Source organism: Elgaria multicarinata, chromosome 19 (assembly GCF_023053635.1).
Source record: "Elgaria multicarinata webbii isolate HBS135686 ecotype San Diego chromosome 19, rElgMul1.1.pri, whole genome shotgun sequence".
Lineage (NCBI taxonomy): Eukaryota > Metazoa > Chordata > Lepidosauria > Squamata > Anguidae > Elgaria > Elgaria multicarinata.
This window is the reverse complement of record NC_086189.1, coordinates 4668827-4680941: the sequence shown is the minus strand read 5'-3', so window position 1 is coordinate 4680941 and position 12115 is coordinate 4668827. Positions and strand designations below refer to the sequence as shown.

The 12115-nt window shown below is 48.3% G+C and overlaps 1 protein-coding gene across 1 annotated transcript in view; it reads right to left on the bottom strand.

Annotated features, from left to right (window-relative positions):
• Positions 1-562: 562 nt before the first annotated feature.
• EEIG1 (estrogen-induced osteoclastogenesis regulator 1) overlaps positions 563-12115 on the bottom strand; it is a 62644-nt gene continuing 51091 nt past the window's right edge. Inside the window, exons 6-12 of the mRNA XM_063144505.1 lie at positions 11611-11657; positions 10454-10620; positions 8214-8318; positions 7396-7585; positions 6603-6724; positions 4651-4720; positions 563-2277 (exon numbers count right to left, since the gene is read on the bottom strand). Coding sequence (XP_063000575.1) covers positions 2232-2277; positions 4651-4720; positions 6603-6724; positions 7396-7585; positions 8214-8318; positions 10454-10620; positions 11611-11657 — 747 coding nt within the window. The 3' untranslated portion in view covers positions 563-2231. The remainder of the gene's footprint in view (positions 2278-4650; positions 4721-6602; positions 6725-7395; positions 7586-8213; positions 8319-10453; positions 10621-11610; positions 11658-12115) is intronic.

Here is a 12115-nt window from a genome sequence, read left to right as displayed (position 1 = left end):
CTGGCTAGGGATGATGGAAGTCGTAGGTCAAAACCTCTGGAGGATTCCAAGTTGCCCACCGCTGCGTTAACGTCACAGGACGTAATGGCCTCGGACCCGCGGTTGCAAGTGTGGCCGGCGGTGTACCCCGTGTGTGCGAACTGGCGGGTGCGCTATCCACAGAACAACAGCGAGGAACGTGAGGGGGAAAGGAGGCGTTGTGAGGGACGGGGTTTAAAGGCTGGGCCTTGTACACAAGGGCCCAGAGAGTCCCGCCTGCAGTGGGGAAACGCCGTTGGTCTGTGCCTATAGATCTAGCTGCCAGGAGAACCTAGGAAGGACCCAGGGTGGGAAAGGTTAGTCCAGAGCTTCCTCCTTTTGGCACACATGAACTTTATTCTTTTGCCACATCTCAGTTCTGCAGGGAGGGGAGCAAAAATTCCACAGAACGACAATCCCCACCCCCACCCCCGGCACGCTATGATGAGTGAAGCCTTTATTTAATATGACGGACGGGCAGGAGAATGAGGTAGCGGTGTCCAGAGATGGCAGCTCTTTCTTGCATGGTAAAGAAACACAGCGAGCAGTCTGAATTGGACCCTTTCTCCCTGATGTGCTAGTTTTCTACTTGCAGGGAATTCACCTTTACTTGAGGGCAGCGTTCAAAAATGGCATCACTCACCAGCCGCCCCAGGTGACACGGTTCACTCTTCCACCTCATTCTGCTGCAGGTGCACACCAGGCTTAGTTTAGACCAGTCAGGAGTGGGTTAGAATCCATACATTAAACCAGCCTTCCCCAACCAGGCATCCTCCAAATAGGTTGGAGTACAACTCCCACTATCCCCACCCAGCAGGCTGGCTGGGGTTGATAAGAGCTGTAGTCCAACACCGCTGGAAAGTGCTGTTAGGGAAAAGGCAGGCTAAATGGAGCAGCAGGTGTGTGGACAGATTTAGGCACATTTCAGATGAAGCTCCTTCACAATGGATTCACCATCCCAAACCAAATCAAGGCCCAACCAGAAACGGTGCGCGCACGTGGAGAATCAATCATGTCCCAGATTTGCGGAGAGTGTCAAAACGCTCCCGCCCAGAACGAAAAATTGAGCATTGCAATTTTTCTGGCCCAGAAGGCAGCACTCCCTCAGGACATGTTGACTTCTTCTCTACTGGCCTCAAATAAGCACACAGAACCACACTTGGGCTTGGAGGCTTCACTGCTGTAACCACTTCTACCAACCTACAAACAGTGGCTGGTACCTGCAGTAAAAGAAAAGGGAAAAAAAGGGAAAAAGCCTGCGTGCCGATGCCGCTTGCGAAACAAGCTTTCCGCGGGCGTCTTCTTGGGCACGTTTGGAATCCTTAAAGTGCTCCCTGTAGTGGAAACCAAGGGAAGTCGCCCCCTTCCATGCCCTGCACTAGAAGGGGGATTTCTGCAAGACTGCCATTGGTGACACTAACTGCATTCGTAATCTTTCTTTGCTTGTTTCTAAAACGATTCACTTCCATTTCTTAGTGACTCCTGAAACACACTTCTGGAAGGAAAACCAACCAAACGAACAAACACAAGTCATTTCCTATGAGTGGACGCTCTTTGGGGCTTTAAAATGAAATTTAGGGTGCTTTAGTAGTCGTAGAGCTCACAGCTAAGCTTCCTTGCAATTCACAAGGTGGAGGCCTGTTGACGAACAGGCCCGGGTTAGATTTCGCACCCGAACGGCCTGCTCCTGCATCCCACGAGCGAGGGTTCTCCTCCCCACGCCCCAACTGTGAGCAGTCTTTTTGGGGTGGGTGGGGGAGGGTTCACAGTGGTATAACCCAATGGCTGAGAGAGACAGGGTACGAGAGATCCCACAAATGAGGGCTGGAGCACGGAATGACGTGGAGTGCACCCTCCTCCTCCTCCCCCTGTTGACGAGGAAGCTTCAAAGCGACACTTGAGATGGGCAGGGAGGCGATGAGATGTCTCCAAGTATCTGCTTCATGTTCCCTCAGATCTGAGCGAAAGTGCATGTCCTGGAGTGTGTTGTTCTCAGAGCAGGTCTGGAGTGCACATGCATCATGGGATGGCGAGGGCAGGGGGGGGGGGGCGGCAGAGGCGGCGCTGGGGAAGTCCAGCCTGGAATGTTGTGTGAAGAAAGGGTTAAAAAGACAAGGAGGGAACGGTTGGGGGGGGGGCGGGAATGGCATCCATCAGGACCTCGGATGGGGAAGGAGACCGTTTCCAGCAGGTCTACCCCGTCCTGTTCACATTTAATGGGTTTCGATTACCACTGGCTCGTAAACTCCAGATGAGACTCTGCGTGAGAAAGGAAGGGAGAACAATGTTATTTGTGCGTCTGTGTGTGAGCAGGCGGGCAGACCCCTCTCCGAACCCCCTCAAGTTAGAAATTAAGAACTGTGCTAACGGAGGTATTGAAAGCAACTAACCTGGCCTGAAATCAAACGTCAGAAAGCTTATTTGGGTGGGTAGGTGGAGAAAGAGAGAGACAGACATTGCTTTAATACAAGCCTTAATGGCAGGGCATTTCTAAGCTATCAAAAATGGTTATCCATGCAAGCAAATCTGAGTGTTCCCTTCTTGTCGAGTTCCCTGGCATGCCACGCTTTCTTAGATTGTGAAGGCTGCAGGTAGGACTACATCTTCTATCTGACATAGCATAGCAACAGGGGCAGCAGAAGTAGTCAGCGAAACTGGCCGTGACTTGCTCTTGGGGCGGGAAGTAGCCCCAAAAGGCCCGTAGACTTGTGCTTTCAGAACTAGGTATGTGATTTGGTATTTGCAGCAGAATATCAAGCAGTAAAATCCGAAGAACAAGGAGCAAGGGCTGTATCGTTCAGCGGAAGCAGCACAAGTGCTGCATGCAGAAAGTCCAAGATCCAAGCCTTGGCATTTTCAGGTAAGGCTATGAAAGACACTCCCCCTCCCCGCCCCTATTTGAGACCCCAGGAAGCCGTTGCCAATCACTGTAGATAATACTGAGCTGGATGGATCAATGGTATAACTTGGTATAAACAAAAAGAGAGAAGAGTCTCAGGATGCTATAAACAAATTGGGCCTGTTCAGAAGGCACCTTAAACCCTGCTGGTTGACAGCAGGGTTTAAGGCGCCTTGTGCAATGCGTTTTGCTAAACCCTGCTCACGCACTAACCACAGTCGGACCGTCTGAAGCAGGGTCAGCGGCTCTAACAGTGGCTTAAAGTGCTGTGTGTGACAAACAGCACGGCTTGTGGTTCGTGCTAACCCCAGAGAACCAAAGTTTCGCTAACCACAGACCCTGAACAGGCCCGTTTATTGTAGAAAAGCCCGACGCGTTCTGGCCTCTTGCTTTTTGCTAGGCCTTCTTCAAGTTACAACAGATTGTCTTGTGTTTACACACTGGTGACTAGATGTGTATAAGCTCAAGACAATCTCACCAGTGTAAAATCACGAGACAATCTATTGTAAATAATAAAAAGCAAGAGGCTGAAACACATCGGACTTTTCCACCATAAATTTGTTTATAGCATCCTGAGACTATTCTTTCTGTGTTCATCTTGGATACTCACTTGCCTCTCACCCTCGTAACCTGGTATAAGACCGCTTCATCCACTAAGCGGGAAAGCATTCAGGCCCAGAGTGAACAAGCATGTCGTGTCCAAAGAGCAGGGCAGCACCTCCCAAGATCGCCACCTTCTCATGTCAGGTATAGGTACAAGACCGGCCTTGTGCCTAGTGGTTAGATTTATTAGAAAATAATTTGACAATGCCACATGTTCTCTTGCAAGCTTATCTCTGTAAGAAGTTCCCATAGAAGTAGCTTGTTCACTCTTTATCTTGGCCTTGAAGCAGCTAGTTCTTTGAGAACTTCTTACAGAGATAAGCTGGCAAGAGAACATCTGGCATTGTCAAATTATTTCCTAATAAATCTAACCACTAGGTACAAGGCCGGTCTTGTACCTATACCTGACATCTCTACTGGTTCCTCTCTATTCGGCCCTGGTTAGGCCTCATCTAGAGTATTGTGTCCAGTTCTGGGCTCCACAATTCAAGAAGGACACAGAGAAGCTGGAGCGTGTTCAGAGGAGGGCAACCAGGATGATCAGGGGTCTGGAAACAAAGCCCTGTGGGGAGAGACTGAAACAACTGGGCATGTTTAGTCTGGAGAAGAGAAGATTGAGGGGAGACATGAGAGCACTCTTCAAGGACTTAAAAGGTTGTCACACAGAGGGGGATCAGGATCTCTTCTCGATCTTCTCAGAGTGCAGGACACGAAATAACGGGCTCAAGTGACAGGAAGCCAGATTCTGGCTGGACATCAGGAAAAAATTCCTGACTGTTAGAGCAGTACAACAATGGAACCAGTTACCTAGGGAGGTTGTGGGCTCTCCCACACTAGAGGCCTTCAAGAAGCAGCTGGACAACCATCTGTCAGGTATGCTTTAGGGTGGATTCCTGCATTGAGCAGGGGGTTGGACTCGATGGCCTTGTAGGCCCCTTCCAACTCTGCTATTCTATGATTCTATGATACTATTTCCCAAACACTGCCTGCTATCCATGTGCGCTTGCTAAGAACTTCCAACGTTCTGGATTAGTTGGACACCGTCACATGCAAAATGCCGGCTTAAGCATCTCCCTGTGAGCTGAGGCCTAACCCCAGCCTTTCGTAAACCGTCTGCTCAGGGACTCTACCTGTTTGCAAGCTGAATTCCGCTTAGTGTTGTCGTGCCGTCTCTGCTCACAAATAGCCTCAGGTTACTATCTGTAAAGCAAAACAAAGGCCATGGAAGAATGAAATACAAAACCACAGCAATCCCCAAGAGGCCTTATAGACGCTGCGTTACGCTATGGTGAGCAAAGGAATATTCCCACTGTTACCATTTTGCCCAGCCGCAAAACTGCACCATTTTCAGCATCAGGTGCCGACGGAGGCTGTGTGTTTAAGAAAGTGTTGTTCATATTAGGTTAGGAACACTGAGCTAAACGGCAAACGATGTGGCGTAGTGAACAGGAAAAGAGGGAGCGGAATTCCTGGTCCTGCTTAGGCATAATCACGGACGGCAAGATGGCTTGGGATCCACAGGAATTATGCGCAACATTTATTTATTTATTTACAATATTTCTTTACCGCTCCCCATTGAAAATTCCGGAGCAGTGTACAAGATCAAATAAAATAACAGAATAAAACACTTTAAAATAGATTTTAAAAGAAACAAAATGTACAGCGAACCATGGCTGGTCATTAAAGAAAGGCTTCCTGGAGTAATGACGTTTTCAGGAGGCGCCGAAAGGAATACAAAGTTGGCGCCTGCCTGACCGCCAGAGGCAGGGAGTTCCATGGGAAACGTTGCACGCTCGGGGAAATGCCGCCATGCTCTGCTCCCTCATGACAATCTACTACATCTCGGGGTTTCATTGCCTACCCAATTACTCCCTGCCGCCCCAACAGGACACATGCTCACATTGAGACACATCTCACAATAAGCCTCTATATACCAGATGCTGGCGAACATGGGTGGGAGAGAGCTATTGCACTCCTGTCTTGCTTGTGGGCTCCTGGTCGATAGCTGGTTGGCCACTGTGTGAACAGAGCGCTGGGATAGATGGACCCTGGGTCTGATCCTGCAGGGCTTCTCTTACGTTCCCATTGAGATGACACTGTTGTCGCAGTGCTTAGGAGCCAAGAGGGTTAGAGACAATGTTCTCTGGGAGGAGTGCAATGCTCAGTTTCCTTCCAGAGCAGCGCATGGGTCCCATGCCGAGGCTGGAGAAAGTCAAGGAGCAGCAGCAGCAAAGGCAGCTCTCATAGCAACCAGCAATGGAAGGGAACTTTGGTCCCTTTGCGCTGCTCCCGGGAACTTTAGGCCAAATCCTTGACTTTTTGTTGTTATTTTTCAAATGAACGCGTCACTTCCCGCTGCAAAAAGCACTCTCCGAGCGACTTATTCACACAGTGCAGGGATACTGCACATTGTTGCTCTGGGGCTGAAGGGTTGAAGGGAAGTAAACTCTGGCGTCGTCCATCAGCCGGAGGTCTAAGGGCCACAGGGAGGTTTAACACATTCTGCTCCCCAGGAAGAACATCACGGAGAAGCCCAGCCGGACCCCATCTGTCAGCCAGAAAAGGAACAGCTGCAGGGAGCTGATTTGTTCCTTCCCTGCCAGAAAGAACACTCAGCTCGGACTGCAGCTTGGCCTAGGGTGGGAAAGCAGAACGGACACACGCACTCTGGCCTCTGATGCTGGAACAAGGGCTGCTGGGTCAGTGGCAGCCCCTCTGTCCAAACAAGAGGAGGTCAGCCTGGCCCCAGCCAGATATACCTGCCTGTTTACAACTCGCCTCTGTGTTTCTGGCCTTGTCAAACCAATCTCTCTCCTCTCCCCTCTCCCTCTCCTTCCTTTCTCTTGTGTCTTGTCTTTTTAATGCGTGGGCCCGAGGGCATTGTTTGCCTCTCTTTTCTTTTCTTTAATTGATGGGAGCCGCTTTGGGAGACAATATTTGTCTGGAAAGCAGGAGGAGTCCGATAGCGATAAAATGCCTTCTATGTGCTGGGGAGGCAAAGCGGGAAGCCACAGGGCCAGGCCTTAAGTTGAGATCACGGAGGGCAGAGTTGAGCCCCATGTGGGAAACGCGAGGAACCGACCTTCAGTGTTGCTGACGTCGGTGAAGTCCTGACTCTGCATGATTTTCTCTACTATGTCGTCCGCATCGATCCGGGTGTCATCCACCCATGTGGGGTGGCTTTCCACAGAATCCTTTTTCCTCCTGACAGAAAAAAAATTTAAATTAAAATAGGAAAGTGGCAAAATAAATAAATAAATTGGTGCTGAACGCTTCCGTTTATGATTGCAAGGATTGGAGGGTGGGGTGGGGGGAATGCAGTGTTGTTTTATATCCCAGAATTGTCATCTCTATTGTCATCTCTTCTGGGCTACAACGAGGATGATCAGGGGTCTAGAGAGACTGAAAGAACTGGGCACGTTTAACCTGGAGAAGAGAAGATTGAGGTGAGGCATGAGAGCACTCTTCAAATACTTGAAAGGTTGCCACACAGAGGAGGGCCAGGATCTCTTCTCCATCCTCCCAGAGCGCAGGACACAGAATAAGGGGCTCAAGTTACAGGAAGCCAGATTCCAGCTGGACATCAGGAAAAACTTCCTGACTGTTAGAGCAGTACGACAATGGAACCAGTGACCTAGGGAGGTTGTGGGCTCTCCCACACTAGAGGCCTTCAAAAAGGCAGCTGGACAACCATCTGTCAGGGATGCTTTAGGGTGGATTCCTGCATTGAGCAGGGGGTTGGACTTGATGGCCTTATAGGCACCTTCCAACTCTACTAGTCTATGATTCTATCCATCACCTCCAGAGTACTGACTGGGGGATGCTCAAGTTGTAGCCCAACGCATCTGGAGAAGGCTGAACTAGCCAGTACCCACCTGGATGACCTGTCCAAGAGAAGGTTTGGTCTGGGTGGCCGAGGAGGCTTCTCCAGCTTGTGCTCTCGCTCACCCTCCGGGCACTCCACCGTCATGCTGAGCCCCCCAGAGGCACTGCTGCTGGTGGAGGTGTTCCGGCGGTGGGTCAGGTCGGACATGCTGGAGGACCGCGAGTGCTCAGTGCTGTAGCCTGTGAACAGAAGTGCTAATTACTATAACCGGTCCACCTGCCCCATCACACAGGCAGGAGTATTGCTATGTCATTGCCTCTGCATACAGGCAGGGCTTTATTCAATGAAACCAAACAATTCTTGCTTCAACCATGCAATCTAAAATAGACTAAAGGAAAAACCAAAATGGAAGACAAAAAGCTGGGAACCATAGCTGGTGCCAACAGCAGTGCCCCACCTGGGCCAAATAGCACCTTGCAGGTAGGGGTGTGTGTGTGTGTGAGAGAGAGAGAGAGACAGAGAGAGTCCCAATTTGAAGCCCCTCCACCTATTGAAATTTGTAAAAACACACACCCTGAAATGCATGCATTGAATGAACTGTCCAGTTTGATCCTCAACTTCAGTTTAAAATGGGAAATTACAAACCTGGAGTCCTATAAATGTTAGAAAGCAACACACAGCTCTGCCCCTTCTCTAAGCAGTCTTACTTTACTCCTGAGCATTTCGCCTGGGTCTCGCCGAAGAATTTGCTATTGCGAAATTCCAGATAGCATGGCAAGAGCAGGATTACACCAAAGGAAGCTCACGGAGGCACAGCTATATGGCGCACTTTGGGCCTCCTTGGCAAGCCGTGCAATGACCATTTACCTGAGATTTTGGATTGCTGGCTGGCGTAACTGGAATTTCGTGAGTGCCCAGAATGGAATACTTCCTCTGGGCTGGACAGGTTCTGATCTGGTTCCTCTGGTACCCCTGATAAGAAAATGACAGTCAAAAAGATTGCTGGCAATGCTCAGCTACATAGTTATGACTTTTCCTGTTGGGAGCCTCTGCGCAATCTCTTGCTTCAACTGGCTCGGACTGAGGAAGCCACGCCACGGAATGTCTGGTCATGCCGCCATTCAGCTCCGGTGGAACTGCCAAGCAATTTTCTGCTAGGACTGTAGGAGAGATTCCTTGGCTTGTGTCTCCCTGACCCACTAAGAGGGTAGCCAACTCCTGATCTAGTGACACTCTCAAATAATTGCTGGGTGAGTGTTACGCTATTTTCACAGAGGATTCCATTAAAGAACAACACCCTGCCACTGCAAGCATTTACCAAGAACAGCGTTAGGACGATGCATTCGAAGGAAAAGTTCGGTTCTCCTCTTTGCTTTTTCTCTCCTTTGATGCCTATCATCCTTCGCCCCTCTTGCCTTGCAACTTAACACGCACACAGCAGCGTTCTATAATATTAGCACACGACGCGCGCTGCAAGTGGAACGGGAGGAGAGCAACCGAAAGAGTAATCTGAAGACAGGTGGGGAAAGTCTTAAAATGGGCTTTTTGGCCTGGTTTTGTAATTCCAGATATAGTCGGCTTTTTATATTGAGGACGTGTGCTGAGTGAATTTCTGTCGATTAGGAATCATGGCAAGCAGCAAGGAGAGGAAGAGGTGCAAAAACAAACACACTTGTTTCGGGTGTATTGTACTCCACAATGCCTTTTCAATAAGGGACTGTCTAACTTGCATCACTGTTGATGTAATGCACCTAATGCTTCTTTAATTCATATGTTTTGGCAATGCCCACTAGTTGCCCCCTTTTGGGAGGAGGTCAGAATTTATTGTTGCATTTACATCCTGCCTTTTCCCCCCACCGAGGAACACAAGGCAGTGTACATAATTCTCCTCCTCTCCATTTCTATCCTCACTACAACAACCCTGTGAGGTAGGCTGGGCTGAGAGTCTGGGACTGGCCCAAAGTCACCCAGTGGGTTTCTATGGCTGAGAGAGAACTAGAACCCAGATCTCCCGACTCCCAGTTCAATACTTTAGCCACTACACCACACTGGCTCTCTAAGAAGGATAAACTTTGTACTGAAACAATCTTTAATATGGAACGATCTGCATGTCCTCCTAAACTACCTACCGGCTTCTTGGGAGTTAACACACAGTCTGCGCAAATGGATTTTCAGAGCCCTCACGACAGCCAAAAGATGTATACTATCACGTTGGAAGGCCAAATGTAATAAAATAAATAAAATAAATAAAACAAATGTTCACCTCCCATTATGCAATGGGATGAGGATTTAACAACACTATCGACATTTGAACAGGTGTTATAGAGGTGCCACTTGCGAGTGGATAAATACGTGGATAGATGGTCCTGCTTTTCTTGAAACCTATGCATAAAACTGTTGTTTTATACTGCTGTTTTTATATTTTTGATGGCTTTAAATTTTGTATACTTTTTCACTGTTTTTAACTTTTGTAAACCACCCAGAGAGCTTCAGCTATGGGGCGGTATATACATTAAATAAATAAATGAATAAATACTCCCCCCACCCATTTTTTTAAAAAAATAATGAATGATATACCTGATGGAAAAAATGATAATATTCCTATATAGGTAATGTTTCTTTGGTTTTTTCATAATAATAATAATAATAATAATAATAATAATAATAATAATAATTTATTTCTTACCCGCCTCTCCAATTGGATTGAGGTGGGGAACAACAGTGTATTTTCACAGTGTATTTTTCTGTTTTGTTAATATTCAAAATAAAAAAGGATATTTTTTTATAAAAAAAAAAAGCACAAGGAGAGGAGGAGGGGAGAATCGGACTACTTTGGCAGAGCAAGCAGAGGAGAAAAGGCTTTATTAAAACAAAAAATTAAAGGAGGAAGAGGGGGAAGCGGCTCAATTAACAGATAGGAAGGGAGCTGTCCCAGGCCTTGACCCCAGGACAGCACAAGGCAAGGAGACAAACAAGGGAGAATGGAGAAGGATTGAGCAGGCCATGGGGGTGAGGCAAGGCACTCCGTGGGAAAGAGCTAGAAACACAAAAACCACAAGCAGAAGCTGGAAGAGATTTGGACTCAGTACTTAAAATATATCCTGTACCCGAGCTGAGGATGGTGGGCCTGGGCTTATTCTGGCGGACCGAGCCGATAGTGGCAGGTGTGCTGGTGTTGGTATTGGTGCTGCTGGTCGTCCCTTCACCTTTACAGGTGAGCTGGAGAGTAGAGTCCTGCCCTGGGATGGTGATCGATTTGGCTGTGGAGGGAGGTCTGTAAAAAGCCAACACACACACACCTTAACAACAACAAAAATAGGACTATTAAGGAAGATAAGAAGTGGCTGGTAGAATGGGGGAAATCTGCACTGATCACTTTTTTTTTTACTCCAAGGAAAGAATTTCCAAGCAAAGGGACTTGTAAATAAAACAAGAGGAAAAAGTCCTCTCTCATGAAAAATTTCACACAGTCCTTGAAAAATTCTATAGCAGTTCAACTCAGGGGGTTAAGCACCACTAATCCGAGATGGAGATTCTTAGCGTCTACAATGATGTTGCTAGCGTGACAAAAACAGCTCTGTTTTGAGCTCGGTTTCCCTGACATCCTACGCAGAAAATTGAATTGGTTTGACAGCTCTGAGATATATTTTCAATTTGTCCCTTTCCTTCCCTAAATTCACCTAACAGCCAATGGTGAAATGTGAAGGCAAATCCTGACATAGATCCTTAAAAAGTTTATCACATGGTACTTGCAACCAACAACGGCGGGCAAAGTGGATCTCTGGCAGGAATTGGGGTGGAGGGGAAGAAAATGATAGGAAAGCATTCCCTATTGGTGAACACCGAGATGGAGGCGTGGGAGTGTGTGGTTGCTGATTGGCTAGCGCTCCTCTCTGACATCACCAGCCCACACATGCCTGCTGGGGAAGAGGGCAGCCAGTCAGCAACCACACACTTGTACACTCCCACCTCCACGGCTGCTTCGACGGCTACGAGGGCAAGGAATGGATTTCCCATTCCCTATCTTCGTTGCCCCACAGCACTGGCCACTGGTCCTCACCAGGAAGCCACTTCACTGGGTGGAGCTGACTGCAACCGTGTAGAGAAGCTGCCATCTGCAGCCTCCAGCTAAAGGGGAAACCTAGCATTACACCTCAGCCACACCCTCTGCTTAGAAAGGAAGGAGGCAGAGGTCTGATATCCTTGGGCTTTGCGCATGGTTCCCCTGTCACCTAGCTTAAGAACACGTTTAAGAACTACTCACGTTTTGAAGCAGGGGTCTCCAGAGAGCAGGGACATGCCGATGGTGACCTGTGGAAAATTGAAGAGGGAGTTGCCTATATCTGCAGAAGGCAGTTCCCCACATCCCACCCCACTGCAACATTTATTTTGGTGGCACTGCAGTGGGTGGAATGCAGTCTACCAACCGATTAAAAAAAAGCTTTCCCAAGCCTGTGCATGTAACCATTTGGTAAGCTGGTCATCTGTTACAGTGAGGAGTAATCTCTCCCCTCTCTTGCTGCTTGTCTGGATTTCTGATCAAACGGAAGGTGTGATTTTGGAATGAGATGGGCCGCCACACCTACCACTAACTCCCTACACTTCCAACCACATGCAAGCTTCACAACTTGACATAGCCCTGGACAGATCCTTGCAATACTTAGAAATAAAGCAAGAGATACTGAGGTTCATCTCGGCACATGTTTCGAAACTGCATCCTCTCCAGTCAGTGGACACAGAGCCAAAAACCTCCCTTTCCTCGAAAGCAT